Raw genomic sequence first — 19471 nt, 5'->3', positions numbered from 1 at the left:
CATATTCTCTATACTGTGATGGTGTGGTTATACAAAAAGGATTTATATGCAAACGTAGTCTTAAAATTGTACAAATAAAAATAATAACAATTACAGATTTTTTTCTAGGACTACTGTCAATCAGAAATAATAACAAGAAAAAAACATTTGAATCAGATTATCTATGAATTTTTAAATTCTGTGATGTCAATGTCAAAGCAATAAATCATAATAAAAAGGACAATATTATTAAAGGATTAAGGTAATTACATTGTTAACGAAACGTTTCATAGGAAGTACGAAGTATTATTAGATTATCTTCAGTGATTCTTACGAACGGTACGAATATGTTCAAGCTCATTTTAAATTTCATCAATTATTGGTACTTCAGATATTTGTTAATAACAGAGTTATATATGGTAGCAAAATGGGAGAGGCATATGTTTCGTATCCTTTTATCGCTTAAATTAACAATAATTTGAAGTTGAATACTTGAATTTGCTATCGAAATTATCTCTCAATTGATTTTATAAGTTTCAGAATGATAGAATACAGATGTTATTCAGTTCAATATTTTTTATTCCATTTCAGAAATGAGTTTGTTGTCAAGGCCAGAAATAAATCTACGTAGATTATTAACTAAATGTGAGGTACTAACTAAGATCAATAAAAATGATGAAAAATTTCCCAAATATATTAGTTCTTTAGAAGAAATGTTATTAGAGGTGAAGAAACTAATAGAACCTTCCAACAATGCTATAAAAAATTATCAGATTAGAATAAATGCCTTGAAGAGTGAATTAGGAATAACTATTGATGAAACAGAAAATTATCAAAGTATGAGGGAGGATCTACTGAATCTTCGACATCGTAATGTTAATAAATCAGTTGAAAGCGATGATTTGGATCAGTTAATAAATTATAATGAGAATATTCAACAGAAAGTAGCCGATAATTTACTTGTTTTAACAAAAAATTTGAAAGAACAATCCCAGTTAGCAAATAAAATAATTAAAAAAGACACTGAAGTTCTGGCAAGATCTTCTGTATTAACAGATCAAAACAAGGCCAAACTAGAAGTAGAATCATCAAAACTAGAAGAGCATTCTAAAAGAGCTTGGAAATGCTGGATGTGGGTTATGCTCTTTATGGTAATGGTAGTTTTTTTCACAATGGTGATGTTTATAAAGGTGACAAAAAAGAAATATTGAGAATCGGTAAATAAAAAAGATTTGAACTGTGAATTTATATGGAAATACTTTTCATAAATATAGTATTAATGGATATGCATTTCATTAATATGTTTTTTTCCTTAAATGGTATTCAGATATTGTTTGCTTCTTCTTTTTTACCACCCTTTCATTCTTCAACACCTTTGTTGTTCTTCGATTGGTGAACTGGATCACAAAAGACTTGGGAATGTGGCTAATTGATTTTGCGTGTCGCACATACTATAATAATGATTCATGGATAGATGAACTTTAAAGGATTTAAGAATTAATTCATTAGAAATTTAATTGAAAAGTTTATTTGCATTCCATAGTTCCATGTTAAAGGAATTTTATTCTGTATGTTTTTTAAATATAAGTTATATATTTACTCTTTTTGTTTTAATTTAACCTGTTTCAATTTTGAATAATTCCCATTTCAAACAGCATGAATATTTGGTATTAATTTTATTCAAGATCAAAAATTTTGCTATCAAAATCAGAAAAACAGATTTGAATCTTACAACTTTTGTGTTATGTTACGAAAACACAAAATTATGTGATACTACTAATATAATTAAAATTTTTTGGAAACATTTTACTGAAAAAGAAAATGGCATAAGGTATGTATTACAAAATAATATCACATAACTTTTTTAGGTCTTTTAAGTCATGATACATATACAAGACAAGTCCTAATGTATACTGCGATCCTCATGGTTCTTTCGCATGGGATTTTTTATGTGCTGACAATGAACTTGAATGTGAAAAAGATTTTTCACACATCGTACAATTGTAGAGCTTCCGACCTGTGTGGGTACTCATATGATTTTCTAATCGATGCTTGTCAATAAAGGATTTGTTGCAGATTTCACACTGAAAATTTTTTTCACCTGAAATAAAATTAATATGATGACATGTTAACAGAGAAAATTTAGGCATTTTCTACCAGTATGGCTCTTCATGTGAGTGCTCAAATGAGAGGACATTTTGTAGCTTTTCTCACAAACCGAACATTTGTAGGGCCTCTCTCCGGTGTGCATTCTCATGTGAATTCTCAAATCCCCAGATCTTGCAACTTTTTTGCCACAGATGGAGCAAATGTACCTGTGAAAAAAAGCACAGATGTGAAGTCAAGACTTTTTGAGCACTCGTTCATTTAGGCAAAAATTGCACCTTTGATACCACATAACTATACATAGATATATACAGGGTGATTCTGTACCTCAAATTCAACTAGAGATGAACTTATAAATATAGATGACTTCTGAAAATTTATGTGACGAGCACACAAAAATTAATTTGCTACATAACTCAATATCCAACAATAAATGCAGAAATTATTAGCATTCATATTCAAGTAAAATAAGAATGTGTTTGTTACATCTCTCACCGTTTTTCTCCAGAATGTGTCAAATTGTGCGCTTTAAGATTTGAACTCGACGTAAAAGTTTTGTCGCAAACATTGCACTTATAAGGCCTGTCTCCTGTATGGGTTCGGGAATGGATTAACAAATTGTGTGCGTAAACAAATGTACTGCCACAAACTGTACAAATATATGGTCTTTCCTGGTTGTGCGTTCTCATATGTGAACTGAGAACAAAAGGGTATGCAAAACTTTTACCACATACATCGCACTTGTATGGTTTATGACCTGAAAAAATCCAACATTGTGTATGTTGTTTGATATTTAATATTCCCAAGTTGCTAGTTACCTGTATGGGTTCTCATATGGCAGGATAGGGCTCTTGGATCAGCAAAAGACTTTGAACATTCCTTACAAACATGAGGTTTCTCCCCTGTATGTGTTCTGATGTGAATTTTTAAGTCATTTGCAGCATAAAAACGTTTTCCACAATATTCACAGCAATGGTTCTTTTTGAGTCTGAAAAAAACATAGTAGTGCCAGGATTTTGATTGTTTTCATCTTTTACTTTACTTATGAGTTTTCTTGTGTCTTTTCAATGTATTTACATCTTGGAATTCCTTCTCACATAATGTGCATATATGTAGATTTGGACTTGGATGGAATTCACTGTGATGTTTTTTTGAATTTTGAATCTTTTCATCACATAATTCACACTGGAGTTCTAAAGATTCAATGGATGTACCTAAAATATTATGTTCTTAAAGAAAATAATTTCCTCTGAGTATCGATTGTTTTGATTTCACCAGCACTAGAACAAAACTCACAACTCAATTTTGTGGAATTTTCTAATTTTCCAGTATCTACATCTTTTGATTCTGATATATCACTGTCAAACTCATTTTTACAATCAGATAATTCCCCGTAATCTTGTTCCTCTGTTAAATTTTTGTTATCATAAGTGAGCTCTGTTGATTTAAAAACATTTGCATATTCAGTCGATTGATTTTGGTTTGCTCTCAGAATGTTATCACTTTGTTCACAGATAGTTTTGAATTTATAACTACTAGTGATGCTGCTAACACATTTATCACATATTTTATCAGGTAGACCATCGTTTGGATAAATCTGAAAACGTTTTAGAGTAGAAATATTGAATATTTCCAAACAAATATCTACAAACTGAAATTGTTGAAATTTCCATAAGCTTAGCAGATAAATCGAAGTCGAATATATTGGTTGTGGTACATCCATTCTTAAGACAGGTTCTGCATACTTCAATATAATCCATTTTCAAATCAAGAGGTAATACAAACAGTAAATCAATATTATTGTTTACTATTTGATTACGAAAGCTTTGAGGTTAACAGAAATATATAATGACAGTAGGTCAAACGGTAATGATCAGGCTGATCCTACTCTACAACTCTACAGAAATCAATAAAAAAAAGTTCTGTGATTCCCAGTCGTTTTTTAGTGCAGTATGATTAAGTACGAAAGACGTCATAGAGAAATTGCATTGCTACTCTCCCAAAAGGAAAGATACGGACTTGATATGTTTCAGATCACAGATCAATCTATAAAAAACGTTTTTATTTGAAGGGGCTGTGGCAAATATGTTAGGGTGATATAACGATTGTTGTGTGAAGATCCAATTTTTTCGGTTTTTTTTCAAAATTTCGAGTTGAAAATTTTCATAAACCGAGTGATCTACGAAAAATCGGTAAGCAGTCTCATTCCGAAAATTTTTGGATCGAAAAATTAGGTCCAAATTTTCCATACCTGGAACTTGAAATTTTTTTTCCACGAAAAGTATTTAAATCAGAATTTAATAACATTATATCAATTGATTCGATAGCGTATTTAACGGAAATGCTTCCAGTTCAGAGATTAGTCTATTATTTCAGCTATTAGGTCGAGAACTGGAATTTTCAAAGAAATTTAGATGATATTCTCGAGTCTGCCAATTCTCCCAAAGCAAAGATTTGGACTGGAAACCTCAATATGTTTTAGATCATAGCTCGATCTATAAAAAACGGTAGTTCGAGGGGTCTGTGGCCAATATTTAAGGAGATAGAACGATTATTATTAAATTATCTATACTCCGGAAATTGAAAAACTGTATACATATATAGAATAAAAACCTCAAGCTTAAGCAGATTTCGTGTTGATCTCGTCCCCGGAAACAAATTATAATCGAGTAGAATATCGAAAAAAAGTAGATATCACCAGTTAGAAATAGGTTAGAATTTGTTTAGTGCCAAATAATCAATCTACATAAAATAACCGACAACAGTAATATCTTAATAAATCACATTTCATATAATACATACAACAGTTCTGTGGTCTCCAATAGGAGCATGAATCACGAGCGCTCAAAAGCTCCCGATACCTTGTCAGTGTTCTTAATTTTTCAAACTTCTACTGGAAATTATTATGATATATTTTGCACATGTCTCCTCGAAATTTTGAGTTTTTATATAGGACTTTTCTTTCGAAAGTTATGGTGTTTACTCGGTCTACAAAGCTGCCTGCACAGCATGTATATACGCTAGACTTGCAGCCCTCATTCCAGAGCTTCACGCTTGTCGAGCAAAGTAACGCGAGAAAATTCGCTTTAATCCAATTATTTAATTACAAATTATACTTTTAAGGCGTTAATTAAGGACGTTACACAAATTTCAGAAGGAGCTGGAACTCGAGGGGAGGGGGTAGGTATCAAGCCGTGAATGTTTGCCAACTAAACAAATGCCCAACCATTCCTCAAGTAGGGGTGTCTTCAAGGCTCCGTCTATGGGAATTTGATTAGCTGCAATGAATATCTGTCATAGCTTGATTGAAATTTAGGGGGAGTTCAAACTGCATAAGACGATTATTTCCAACCTAATCTCCAGATGGATCTCATTTGAACGATTCGGGGTGTACAATCTTAGAAAATTTGATTTTCCACCTTGCTGACAGAAGGTTTATATGCAGAAAAGCGATTAAAAAAATGAGTCGATGTCGAAAAAATATTTATTAATTATGAAAATACACAATTTTGTTTTATTTTATTCCTCTCGTTTATTTATTTCTCAAAAAGTCTAATATTGCGTTTACGACACTTATTCAATCTAACACCAAAGTTCCTGATGACGATTTGGCAACTATGCTCCTTGATGGCTCCCCTTTCATGGCGAATATTTTGTTTTAACTAGCCCAGGGAAGATGTTTTACTAACGTAAACTTTATATTTGAGGAAACCTCACAGGTCTATAGGCGTCAAATCAGGACTGCGGGAAGGCCAATGAATATCATCTCTCCTGGAGATTAATTTGCATCTGAATGGCATCTTGGGGTTTCAATTATAGCCAATGGATTGTATAGGGTTTTTTCTGTTCTCAATAAACTTGAGGTTTTGATTAATCTGGTGTTGAACCGATCTGCTAGAATTTTTTTGCTCATTTCCGAATGTTTGGAGCATCATTTAAGGTAGAAATTTTTTCGAGCAATTACTGTGATTTTCCTTTTTTTATTTATTGGCACATTTTCATTCCAATTGAATCCGTAGTTTTGAAATAATCAGAAAAACAAAACTTCGAACGTTCATATTTACGGAACCCTTTGTCGTATTTTGCCCATAAACGAACTCAAATAACTTATTCGAGATCCGAACCTGCACCAAAAATTTCTAGTTCTTAGGTTCTTCCCTTCGCAAGTTATCCGATTTACGGACGGACGGACAGAATCGAACTTGAGGATGGATTTATCTTCACTGAGTCGAACCTAATATTTAGATTCCATTCCCGACTCAAAATACGAAAAATACAGACGCTTTAGTCTCAGAACGAGAGCTCGATAATCTAAATCAACGTTTCAGTACATACAGGTACCTATCAAAAATTAATTCTTAGTATGAAGAGTTGGATCAATTCGGTACAATGAACTGTTAGACGGTTTATGGATGCTAGACTTTAATATAGATTAATATTTATCTGAGAATCATTTGTTTGAAATGCAGTTAGGTACATCTTTATCTATTGGCCAGTTAATTGTATTTTGATAATTTGGCATCGTAAAGTGTTAATTATATTTTAAGGGACTTTAGATTTATTCTATTATCTGTCTATTAGGAGAGGCCGATAATCTCTTAAGTAGGTAATCTCTGTTTCCGGTAATCTGAATGTTGAAAACAGGTTAATAAAATTAATAATCCGACAATATATAAAAGGGCTCGAAAGTTGTAATGCACCTTCAGTCTTCTATGCATTTTTATTTAGAGTATTCAACTAAACGCGAGAGAGTCAGAACATCTTCCATCATAATGGTGAATTTGTTAGTGTAATATGAGTATGTGCCAAGGTAAAACCCTGAAAAGAATATCTCAACTTGATTTGTGATACTTGCTTGATATATACATAATGAAAATAAATAAGACATTGTTCGATTTTGAGAATTCCCCATCACTTTGAGTTGGTAATAACTAATTCTTATTATGAATACAAATGAAATATATGATTTTCCAAATTACAGTTTGGGGAAATTGAAAATAGGGAACTAAGAAATTCTGTGAATTCTTCATATATAAGGTGTCCCAAATTCGTAGTGTACTGAGAGGATCTCAGAAACTCTTTGAGCTAAAAAAAATTGATGGCACATTTTCGGGCTCGATTCTTGAGAGAATTAATTCGGTGAAAACCGCAACTTTATAGGTTCAACTGTTTTCAAGTTATAAGGTAAAATTAGAAAATGGCCTGAAATGAAATCAGCTCAAAGAGTTCTGAAATCCCCTCACTAGACAACGAATTTGGGATACCCAATAGTTAACATTCATGCGAAATATCATCACAATTAGCATGAATACAAATTTGAACCTACGCGCAAAATATTCTGACCCTGTTTGAGTCCTTTTCGGGACTTTTTTAAATCTTCCTATAGAAACTAGCACGTGTATTTTTAGATCCTTTTCTTGGAAATCTTACGGTATCCACCTATAACAGTGTGATTATATTGTTGTTTGTTATCGCATAATAAATTCATGTTTAAATGCATCAACCTCAAACCTCACACATACGTACCTGGGGAATTACAGATCGATGCTGAAGAATATTTTTTATATGATTTCGAAGAATGGAGTTGTATAATTTACCTTAGATTACTGATTCAGTACAAACCCCATGAATGTTTCCCATAATGGATGACATTTCGTTGGATACATATTCAGTTGTGGTACATCAAGCAATAAATGTGGTTGTGAATTGTGGTGGAACAGTTGATCTAATATTTATGTTTACAATAGAATCGTTCGTATTTTGACAAAGGTGAGGATATTATTTTTGTCCGAGATTTTGTTATCGAACTTTTTTTTTGAAATTTTGTGAAATTTTTCGAACGTTTTTTTCTTTGCGAATTTTAAAATTAAAAATTGACATTCAAAATAAAGAGTTATTATTCATTAACAACCTGTACATATTATTGTGACTCTACGCGAAATGTGTACCATGAAAATAAGAAATAACGCGCATTAAACTTGCCTTAACCAGGTGTTTCACTTTTATAAACAAAAACTGACATACCGAAACTCTTATTGTCTGTTCATCAATAAGGAGATGATCTCAATGTGATACACAGTAAAAAGTTTTTTTCTCAATTTATGATGATGGAAGAATCTTCCTTTTCCAAGGTAACTTTAATTAGATTCAAATATTCTCTTTCCAAGCATTTTCTCTATACTTACATTATGCAATCATGAAATAAAAACTGTAATTAGTAAAATAATTTTGAATAATGTAAAATTAAGGTTTTTCAACATTCAAGTCTCACCCTCAATTCTATTTTCATCGCCTAATCTTTAATTACTTGTTTTTGTTCATTCAATATTCAGATTTCACTTTACCCAGAACATTATGGAGGGGTTAAAATTTTTTTCTATAAAAATTCCAAAGGAAATAATAATCCGAAATTGTTTAGTCTTATCGTTATTTTGGATTGTCTATCAAAACAAACCTGGTCACTGTTGAAGCGAGTACTACTCAAATTTTTTTCCTTATACACCGGAAGTTATATATTTCAGTCTCGATGTGAACCTTCTATCGTGAAATGATAATCGAATGTGAGGGGTTTATTTGGAAAAATTATCTACGGACAGAATGGTTCGTAAATGAATTTTTTATAGTCAGTTTTGTTTGGTGAAATTTCAGGATTTTAATATGTTATAAATAATACAGGGTGTTGGTGCAAAAGTGCGATAAACTTCAGGGGGTGATTCTGCTTGAAAAAATAATGACAGCTTACTATATAATTTTTGTTAGCAAATGCTTTGTATTCTCAAATACGAGGTGATAAAGTTTTTCTCAAAAACTGACAGGTCGAGATATCTTTAAAAGTAATAATTTGGAAAATAATTTGGATGGTTTTAAGATATAGTTGTTGCATATGCAATTGAGAATTTAAGGTTCAACATTGGTGCACATACGGATAATGATCTCTTTTTTCTGAAAAAATAGTATGCCATTGAGGTATTTCAAGCTAAAAATCATTTTATGTGTATGCAAAAAGCACTAGATGATATTCATAGAAATATTTCATTAATTTCGATGAAAGTTCAGCGAATTAGGGAAAATAATGTAAACTACTCGTACATAAAGCTCATTCTAACACTCGTTTATCCAAAAACTCGCCACCCCCGTGGCTGGTTTTTGAATTTTGAACTCCTGGATCAATATCAATGATTTCTGTATTTATATTATAAAAAACTATATCAACAGTACTTTTAATGAAGTAAGCTATTATTGTCACTGGAAATATGATGGCAAATGTAAAATAAATGGTTCAGAAGGTCAATGATTTGTTTTTAAAGACATTATTTTTACAGGGACGTACCCCTAGGATCTACGAAATATCCAAAATTAGCATGGATCCGAAGAAAGGAATGAATATTCAGATACGCACCGAAAAACCGAAAAAAGTATGGTTGAGCCAATTTCTATCTTCGATCACGGTTGAACCAACCTTGTTGTTCGTCGTCCTGCCCTCAACCTTGTACCAAATTACCACAACGAACCTTTATCTCGAAAAGACCTGCAGAGTGCATCTAGCCCTGAATGAGACGGTTTGCGATGCTCTGTCTGCGAGAGATACAGCAGGATACGAATGGGAGGAAGCTGAAGTACAAAAATATGTCGCAGAAATGTCCACGATCTCAACGTTCATCCAGGGATTCTTTCCACTTTGCCTCATATTATTTTTAGGTTGGTAACGTATTTAATATAATGTTGAAAGCTTTCTCGGTAGGATTGTTCGATAGAAATGCAAAATTCCCGGATTTTCAGCTGTAGTCTGGACGGTTTTTCACCTGACGTTTCGCCATCTAATGTAGTAAGCATCTTCAGATACTGAAGTAGTTGTAAAGGGTGTTTTTTTAGAGCTATATAACTTTAAATTGCAATAAAACAGCGATGGATTATTCGATTGACTTGAATTTTATTTATCCGCAAGATAATCTTGTGGCATTACATTTTAAATATGATTTCTGGCATATGACCGCCACGGCTGGCTCGGATGTAGTCCAATCTGGACGTCCAATTTTCGATGACTTTTTTCAACATTTGTGGCCGTATATCGGCAATAACACGGCGAATGTTGTCTTCCAAATGGTCAAGGGTTTGTGGCTTATCCGCATAGACCAATGACTTTACATAGCCCCACAGAAACTAGTCTAGCGGTGTTAAATCACGCGATACGTATTCCGCACAGAACCATTATTTTCGAAATAAAATTGCACTATTTGCAAGCGTTGTTCAGGCGTGAGTCTATTCATGATGAATTGCCAAACCAAACTGATAATAAATCACTTGACAGCTGTTAAATCGGTCGCCATCTTGAACAGTAATGCCAACAAAGTTATATATCTAGAAAAAAAACACCCGTTAGTAAGCGAGATGTTAGGTGAAAAACCACCTAGACTAGACCATGACTAAAAAGCCCAAAATTTTCCATTTCTGTCGGGTAACGTATTTTTTATCGATAACTCAATAAATGAAAATTTTATCATGTTGAAATTGAGAGGTTAGGAGTTAAATAATAATTTAAATCTCACACATACTCTTTGACATAAAAAATGCAACACCAAGAAGACGTTCGAATTTAAATCAATTACTTCCTTCGACGAGTTAAACATTTATATCAAGTTTGGTCGAAAGAATTCAAGTTGTTGCATTTTTTATGCCTCAGAGTATAATTTTTTCATTAACGGAGGTCAGTGTTCTCTGTTTATCTATTTTTCCGCGTTATCAAACTCCAAACTTTACCTTATAGTGAATAAACTTGGTTATCACGGAATTACTCTGATATCTTAAATCGGTTTATGATTTTAAATAGTTATCATTCAATTCGAATGTTATAGAATACCGAAATTAGCTTTTTGCGGTTGCTAAAAAGTTGGCCAGTAGGTCCCTTAAAACAATTCATATTGTATGATTCTTTGTCTATAGAAGGACAAGCTTTTCCGAAAAAAGTTTGATCATGTTAACCTTCATCCAAGCAATCTTCATAATTTTTAGTGGCAATGGTGATTGGTATGATAGTTTGTTGCTCTTGCAATTTCGCGAATGATATGACTGAGTTTTTTCAGTAGAAAACAAGCTGTTGCTATATAGTGAAGCGTTTTCCAATGAGGCTTTTCATTTAGATATTGAAAACACGAGGTATGCAATAAAATAACACCAATTCGCACATTTGGGACTGCATTTTTTCGATAACTACACCAATTCCATTTTCAAGGTCTGGATTGGATTGTGGAACATTGAAGTAAACCTTATCTTTCATGTGAGCTCAGAGAAAAAAGTCTGAACGTGTTAAATCACAGGATTTCCGTGGCCAATTATGATCACCTCTTCGCGAAATATACGACCGAAAACCTTTCTGGCAGAATGACGATTGTTTCGTTGGTTGTATGGCACGTAGCGCCGACTTGTTGAAAAAAGCTTTTTTTTACTAGTATAAACCACTCTAACGAAATATTCGAATAACTAATTTTACGAGATCATTTATTGAATGTTTTCCAGGTTCTTGGAGTGATAGACAGGGCCGTAGAAGACCTCTGATCCTAGCGCCCATCATTGGCGAAATAATTGCTGTGATATTGTTGATCTTTAATACTATATATTTCGAAGAATTGCCGGTTATTGCAACTGCAATCTCGGTCTCTCTTCCTCCTGCTCTGATGGGCGGTTGGCCTTGTCTGTTCCTGGGCGTCTACAGCTACATAAGTTCCATTGCCGACGATGCGAATAAGACTGCGAAGATAGGCTTAGCTTCCACCATCCAGAATATAGCCTCTGTTGTTGGTTTGGGTTCCAGCGGGTTCCTTTTGAAACCCTTCGGTTTTATTGGCATATACGTCGCATGCTTCGTCATGCTGATTTGTGCATTCCTTTATGGATTCATCAGAATCAAAGAGAAGGAATTACTTCCGGAGAAGATGGAAAGTAAAAAGAGCAAAGACTGCTTCGATATATTCAAATTGGAACACTTGAAAGAAACGATGAAGACTTGCTTCAAAAATGGTCAGCACAATAGGAAGAAGAAGATATTTATTATTCTGCTGTTGTGCATCGTTACTATGGGACCAACTAATGGTGAGTAAAACGTTACTTATTAAATATTTCAAATATCTTAAATTATTCTGGCTCTTCAAGTTTTCAAGCGTGTATCTTTCCATGTTTGAATAGTAAAGGGTGTTTTTTTAGAGCTATAGAACTTTAAATTGCAATAAAACAACGATGGATTATTCGATTGACATGAATTTTATTTATCCGCAAGATAATCTTGTGGCATTACATTTTAAATATGATTTCTGGCATATGACCGCCACGGCTGGCTCGGATGTAGTCCAATCTGGACGTCCAATTTTCGATGACTTTTTCCAACATTTGTGGCCGTATATCGGCAATAACACGGCGAATGTTGTCTTCCAAATGGTCAAGGGTTTGTGGCTTATCCGCATAGACCAATGACTTTACATATCCTCACAGAAAGTAGTCTAGCGGTGTTGAATCACAAGATCTTGGAGGCCAATTCACAGGTCCAAAACGTGAAATAAGGCGGTCACCAAACGTGTCTTTCAATGAATCGATTGTGGCAGGAGTTGTGTGACATGTTGCGCCGTCTTGTTGGAACCACAGCTCCTGGACATCATGGTTGTTCAATTCAGAAATGAAAAAGTTAGTAATCATGGCTCTATACCGACCACCATTGACTGTAACGTTCTGGCCATCATCGTTTTTGAAGAAGTACGGACCAATGATTCCACCAGCCCATAAAGCGCACCAAACAGTCAGTTTTTCTGGATGTAACGGTGTTTCGACATACACTTTAGGATTAGCTTAACTCCAAATGCGGCAGTTTTGTTTGTTGACCTAGTCATTCAACCAGAAATGCGCTTCATCGCTAAACAAAATAAAATGGACGTAGTGCGCGATACGTATTCCGCACAAAACATTATTTTCGAAATGAAATTGCACTATTTGCAAGCGTTGTTCAGGAGTGAGTCTATTCATGATGAATTGCCAAACCAAACTGAGAATGAATCACTTGACAGCTGTTGAATCGGTCGTCATCTTGAGCAGTAATGCCAACTTAAAGTTATATACCTCGAAAAAAAACACCCGTTATAAGCTACTGAACGCTAATGACATAAGAAATGTCAAAAAATATTACAATGTTACATTTTAAATTGTATATTCCAATTGAAAATCACTTTTCATCGTTCAACCATTCAATATATACTGTCGAATAGCCTATTCTTCTAATCTTAGCATATCAGTTTCTTTATTCTACCTATCGATTTTCATTATTCTATCAATTTTCAGGAGAATACACGGTTGTCTACCTTTACACCAGACTGAAATTTGGATGGGATGAAATGGATTTCAGCATTTTTTTCATCGCCCATTCTATGATCGACATAGTTGGTAAATATTGATAAAGAGTGGTCTCGAAAATCCAGTTTGCTGATAACTTCATTTACAGGTTCCTTCTCGGCAATAGTTATCCTATCAAAAATTTTCAAATGGAGAGATTCTTCTATCGGTATCTTGGCCTTGTGCACAACTATGATAGCTGAAACAATTTACGTAACTGCGCCTGATTATAGATTTTTCTACGCAGGTTAGTACATAAATTAAGATCTATTGAAACTTGAATTTTTATCGACATTGGTGAAATATAAGTAATTAAGAATATGAATCAACTGATTAACTTTCAGGTATACTTATGGATGTTTTTTTCACCGGTACTCCGATTGCTCTGAGAGCACTCATGGCCAAAGTGGTACCTGAAGACGAACTAGGAAGATCGAACTCTGTGTTTGGTCTTAGTGAAGCTGTGATACCATTGATCTTTGGACCAATCTACTCAGCAGTCTATAGAGGTAGCATAGACTTCTTCCCAGGAAGTTACTTCTTCGTTTCTATGGGTTTCTTCACTATTGGAATATGTCTTTTTATGTATGTATTGGTCAAAATCTTAGTTCAAGACAGACCAAAGAATTTACTATGTTTATTGCTAATTTTCACTAGAAGAAGGAGATAGCAACCTAACATAATTTTGAATATCTTTATTTCAGATATTTCCACAGACAAGCGTCAACAGAAAAAGGTGCTATAGAAGAAATAGAGAAGTTAAAAGATCCACACAATACGGATACCTAGACTTCGAGCAAGTAGATAAACTATTTCGAATTTTTTTCGAAAATTATATAAATAGGTATCAGATCAGGCTTACTGCAGAGCGGTAAATAGGTGAATCCACAATATACCAAAACATCTGTCAAATGAATTTTATTTGAAAATTTTATTGTGAAAGAATTCTAGAACATATCTTATTATGATCGCCTACAGCTAAATTATTTCATTGTTTTTAATTAATTTATTTGTGAGTGTGTATATACGAATTATTGAGAGCTTTACATTAAAGAAGTTTATTTAACTGTTTATTCATTCAATACTGCTTTCCCTTTAAATAAAACCTCAAGAAGCTGAAACAATGAACTCAACATGCTCTAAGTTCAAATTTATTGAATTTCATTTTTTTCCTCATAATCCACAAAGGAATTGTATAAAATGTGACTATGTGAGTCACTTTGATGTTCTCCAAATCATTATCATACTTCCTCTAGGTCCCTATCGGTTGTAAAAAAGCATATCAATATTGTTGAGACACAGAGATAACCTTGGTGTGGCGTATATTTCGTAAAGTTCCTTTGAATATCGAAAGTGCGAGAAATGCTCATTTGCCAAAATATGTATTTCACTTCTAACTTAAAATGGAAAACTGGTGAATATTAAAGTGTCGTTATTTTAAATAATTCAAAAATATGAAAGACAAAGAGGAAGTTATTTTCAAAACTGAAAATGGTGTGTCAAAATCCATTATCTCTAGTGTTACAGTGGAACCGTTGGTCCTATTTTACATCTTACCATCCACCATGAACCTGCTGATCACGCAAAATTTGATTCTCGAAGAAACTTGTCGTGTTAACTTGGGTTTTAATCAATCCGTTTGCGATTCAATCTCGCAAAAAAACACTTCCGGTTTTACCAAAGATCAGGAACTGTCTGTTCAAGAGTTAGCTTCTGATATAATTTTTATAAAAACGCTGACCCATGGATTGATACCAATACTTATACTGATGGTCGCTGGATCTTGGAGCGATAAGAAAAAAAGCAGACGACCATGTATTCTTGGTAAGTCAATTTTTAGTTCATAAATCAAATAATCGCTTGAAAATTGGAGAATATCATTACATAGTTTTGAAAGATTCAGAAATAACTACATTTCGCGTCCGCATCATAGATGTCGCTTTATGAAACACATTATCTAAAGGCGCGATCCATTCACTTCGTTCACAAACACTATAATTGAATATCTTCAAAAATAGTTATGAATGAGCCTATCGAATTTTCAGGACCTATAATTGGGGAGCTGGTAGCAGTCACGTGTCTCATACTAAATTCTGTATTTAGTCATCAAATACCAGCCCTATTGACTGCCCTTGCATACAGTTTACCTATGGCAATATCAGGAGGATTGCCATGTTTATTATTGGGAGTTTATAGCTATGTGTCGACTTGTAGTAGTGAAGCAAGTTTAACTTTGAGGATAGGTGGTGTATCCACTATTCAGAAAATAGCTTATGTCTTAGGATTGGGTGAGTAGTTACATTAAAGAATGAATTCAGTTCTCTTATCTTTCGAGAATTTTATAGAGATTTATATGTGTAAGATGCAGGGGATTTCTGCTGTTTTTTTTTAAGGTGCAATATTTTGTTGTTGTATCTGATTGATGTTCTGTTTTTTTTAGGTATGAGTGGTATTATCCTAAATCTCCTAGGTTTTATTGGTGCTTACACAACTACATTCTTCATGATGTTTTCCTCCTTAATATATGGGTACTACATCATTAAGGAAAGAAATACAATTGTTGCTGAAGTCGAAGAAGAACTTCGAGATTTAAAAGAAACACCAAATAAAATTAAGCGAAAGATTTACGTCATAGAACATTTTTTTTATACACTTAAAGTTTTTTTCACCAGGAGACCCAGTAATAAAAGAATGAGATTGATTGCTTCAGTTCTTCTTCTGATGATTGTAAATGGACCTTTTAGAGGTGACATGATATGTAGCTACTCAAATTCTTGTTTCAACTAAAGTTTTTTAGGGGAACAGAGTGTTTTTTTCTTCTATACCAAATTTAAGTTTGGGTGGAATCATTTGGATTATGGATATTTTTATGGTGCTCAGTTTGTTATTGAAATAATTGGTGAGTTTATTCATCGAATGAAATATTTTTTGATAAAAATAAAACGTCAGATACATATTTCCTATAAAAATCAATTCATAAGCTTGGATTCGAAATAACAATGCTTATAAAGATGAATTGCTCCGTCTATGAAGGCAGTTGATTTTTGTGTACTATCAATTATTATTATTAATTTTTTCCATTTCCCATGGTATTGTTTGGTTAATAACTTCAGATTGATTTGATATATGTATATTGTTATCCCTAGGTTCATTATTGGTTTTGATACTTCTCATAAAATACTTCAAATGGAAAGACGAAGCCTTAGGAATTCTTTCGTTCAGCAGTTCAATTATTGCTGCCATTATATTTGCAATTGCAAATAATGGATTCCTATTCTATGCAGGTTAGTTCCTTTCTTTATTTACAGGCGCAGATTGAAAATTACAGATCATATGAGGCACATATTTTGTCATCTGATTCTATTAACCTGATAAATTGATTTCAGGAGCTGTTTTGAATCTATTCAACGGAACATCACAGATAGCCCTGAGATCTTTAATGTCAAAACTTGTGCAAGAACATGAGATCGGAAAAACCAACTCTATATTCGAAATAACAGAGTCGCTGACTCATATTATTTTTGGTGCATTTTATTCTCTATTATATAGAAATACATTGCATATTTTTCCAGGGACATTCTTTCTGACCACTGCGTCATTAAAATTCATCGGGATGTTTATTTTTATGTGAGTATTCATCTTTTATTTATGTATTTCCAATTTCAATATCAGTTTCTATGGCATTCATCGAAAAATATAATTGTGCGATAGATTGTATTGATCTCGGAAGGTGTTGTATGATGGCAGAACATTTTCTTTTAGTCTGGAGAGAAAGATGTTGAAAATACAAAATGCTCAATTTTTGAATTACCTGATTGATTCAGGATTCCAATGCATTGTACCTATAAAGAAAACTTATACGTGAGGAGTAATGAAATCGTTATTCACTCTATAAGATATGTTCTATGAGCATAGTTTGGAGACATTGCAAATTACAATTCCTTTATGAAATGAAGTTGAACTTTTCATTAATTGAACATTTTATTTTATAGATGGCTATTTCACCAGTCGATAAAGCACAATAAAAGGAAAGAAGTGATAATATTGGAATGAATTAGAGGCAAATATTGAAAGTATTATGGAGGAAAATTTTTTCTACCAAAGAATGATGTATGGTATATCCAAAGTCACTTGAACTAGTTCATAAAAACGCTTGGCCAGATGTCCCTTTGAAGTGGATACCACGATCCGCTGAATACTGGGGTTTATTTGAAAGTATTGTTAAGCAATAAATTCGCCGGCCACAAAGGAATTTCTGGTAACTTGGACAACCCTTGTATTATCGAAACATTCTGGCTTCCTCCAAGTGACTTTGGATATACTATACCTTCTGAAGATAACTCAACCTATTACAAACGCAACTCGATAATGAAATATATTGAATCAATAAATCATAGAACTTATGAAAAATAAACTTTGAAAATACACAGACATAATGAAACTTTTATATCAATTCATTCTTGTTTTCTTACTTTACTTTTTTACTACATGGTGATATTTTTTCCGAAATAGTGCCCGCTTTCTCTCCTCCAGAACTTTTTTTTTGGGTGGGACACTGGTAGTTTAGAGAAATGTGAAAAAAAGAACCAGTACCACACTTTTTGTAAAAATCAAATAATTTGACAACTTTGTGTCTAATCCTTCACAATAATATATCTGTATGATATATTTAGTTTATTTTTGTCTTGGAATATATTCCAATTCTAAAAATGGCAAATTTAATAATCAACCAAAAGAAAATTCGAAATGACTAAAACTGTACAAATTGAGCAAACGGTTAATAAATTGAACAACTAAATGAACATAAAGACAGACGTACGTTTCGGAATTTTTGTATTTAATAATATAATTTTTCCTCATCAGTGCCTTATAGTTCAATGAAATTAATTGAATTTACAAACTTACCACGTGTATATTCACATAAACAAAATTGCAAGTAAGAAACTACAAACTAACTAAACGTATAGGTTGCTCTGGTGAGGATTCACAGAACAAGCCATTACTGAAGGTAGTCTAGATTTCTCCCTTGTTATTCTTTTGAAATAAATATACAAATCGACATTTACAATTGAATAAAACAATTTCAGAAATTTTAAATTTATCAATTGGTTGATACTGACTCTCTAATCAATAAATGATTACATCACCACACTTTTTGGTTTCTTTATAATTTTGTCGTATCTGCTTCCAATTTCGAGAAGAAAATTTTCTAGTTATCCTCAGAAAAATTCAAATTATCAAGGAGTTCTAGTTAGTAAGCTGTGATGAATGAATTCATTATAAGATTTGGTACTCATCTTCTCAATCTGAAGCAAATACTAATAAAGATCCGATAAACTGGTTTACTTAATCATCATAAAAGAGTAGGACTTCAAGAAACACCATGTATGTCGAAAAAAGCTTGTTATAGGACTTTTTTCCTTAAAATTATCCAAGGAATCTTTAATTTTCCATTGTACCTACAATTCAGGAACATCCTTCTCAATAGAAACGAAAATTTACGTATCAGCTAGATTTCTGAAGTTCCTCCACTTCAGGTGGTCACTTTGACCAAATCAAGTTAATTTGCCTGTTGCTTCTCTCTCGATAGAATTCGTAATGTCAAACCTTCCAAAAATAACGTCGATATTCCTGTTGAAGCTCCTCGATATTAATCCGAACTTATGCACATTTCATCAAAGGGGCCAACTGTTGGTTCGGATCCGGCAAACTAAGATCTAACGATTCCAAGAATCGGAAAGACTTCCCGAATTCCGTGTAAACTTTGGACAGGAATTATTTGATCTGGAGATCACAGGATATTAGCCAATCGGGTTTCGGCCACTTAATTAACCTCTTTGAACAGCCAAATCTGGCAACGGAGCGTATCGGATCGTCTTTTCATGGATGATGAAATTACCCATTTTAATCCTAACCTCACATCGTCGGCGGTTTATTTATAAATTACGACGATCTTGTAACTTGTTTGTAGTGTGGTAATCAACGGGAATGAGGTTTATTAGAGGTTTGAGTGGTA

General features: G+C 33.2%; 4 protein-coding genes across 7 annotated transcripts; 3 read left to right on the top strand and 1 right to left on the bottom strand.

Moving 5' to 3' along the window:
- The first annotated feature begins 121 nt into the window (after positions 1–121).
- Positions 122–1274, top strand: LOC123674261 (vesicle transport protein USE1). Of its 2 annotated transcripts, none has more exons than XM_045609222.1 (2): positions 122–241; positions 571–1274. In XM_045609222.1, exon 2 carries the CDS (start codon positions 573–575, stop codon positions 1188–1190), a length of 618 nt encoding a protein of 205 aa, XP_045465178.1. In that variant the 5' UTR covers positions 122–241; positions 571–572; the 3' UTR covers positions 1191–1274. The 2 variants fall into 2 exon arrangements, with proteins under 2 accessions (XP_045465178.1, XP_045465177.1); XM_045609221.1 differs by having other exon boundaries at positions 169–318.
- A 319-nt stretch (positions 1275–1593) lies between these two features.
- LOC123674260 (zinc finger protein 501-like) lies at positions 1594–3923 on the bottom strand. The gene is made up of 7 exons (XM_045609220.1): positions 3738–3923; positions 3382–3682; positions 3128–3299; positions 2904–3073; positions 2581–2842; positions 2137–2294; positions 1594–2080 (listed from the first exon to the last, which is right to left on the bottom strand). The coding sequence occupies exons 1-7, from the start codon at positions 3843–3845 to the stop codon at positions 1902–1904; spliced, it is 1350 nt and encodes a 449-aa protein (XP_045465176.1). The 5' UTR covers positions 3846–3923; the 3' UTR covers positions 1594–1901.
- A 2879-nt stretch (positions 3924–6802) lies between these two features.
- On the top strand, positions 6803–14522 carry LOC123673462 (proton-coupled folate transporter-like). Of its 3 annotated transcripts, none has more exons than XM_045607957.1 (7): positions 6803–6895; positions 9408–9783; positions 11599–12171; positions 13405–13506; positions 13565–13702; positions 13800–14040; positions 14160–14522. In XM_045607957.1, the coding sequence occupies exons 2-7, from the start codon at positions 9447–9449 to the stop codon at positions 14242–14244; spliced, it is 1476 nt and encodes a 491-aa protein (XP_045463913.1). In that variant the 5' UTR covers positions 6803–6895; positions 9408–9446; the 3' UTR covers positions 14245–14522. The 3 variants fall into 3 exon arrangements, with proteins under 3 accessions (XP_045463913.1, XP_045463912.1, XP_045463911.1); XM_045607956.1 differs by lacking the exon at positions 6803–6895 and adding an exon at positions 7578–7854; XM_045607955.1 differs by lacking the exon at positions 6803–6895 and adding an exon at positions 8060–8216.
- Positions 14523–14736: 214 nt separating this feature from the next.
- On the top strand, positions 14737–17568 carry LOC123672325. Its single transcript, XM_045606403.1, has 7 exons — positions 14737–15279; positions 15501–15743; positions 15896–16201; positions 16253–16354; positions 16602–16739; positions 16842–17082; positions 17448–17568. Exons 1-7 carry the CDS (start codon positions 14910–14912, stop codon positions 17506–17508), a joined length of 1461 nt encoding a protein of 486 aa, XP_045462359.1. The 5' UTR covers positions 14737–14909; the 3' UTR covers positions 17509–17568.
- Positions 17569–19471: the final 1903 nt, after the last annotated feature.

The sequence above is a fragment of the Harmonia axyridis genome, chromosome 2 (assembly GCF_914767665.1).
Source record: "Harmonia axyridis chromosome 2, icHarAxyr1.1, whole genome shotgun sequence".
Taxonomy (NCBI): domain Eukaryota; kingdom Metazoa; phylum Arthropoda; class Insecta; order Coleoptera; family Coccinellidae; genus Harmonia; species Harmonia axyridis.
Note: the sequence above shows the minus strand (reverse complement) of the source record. Positions and strands in the feature narration are given on the sequence as shown.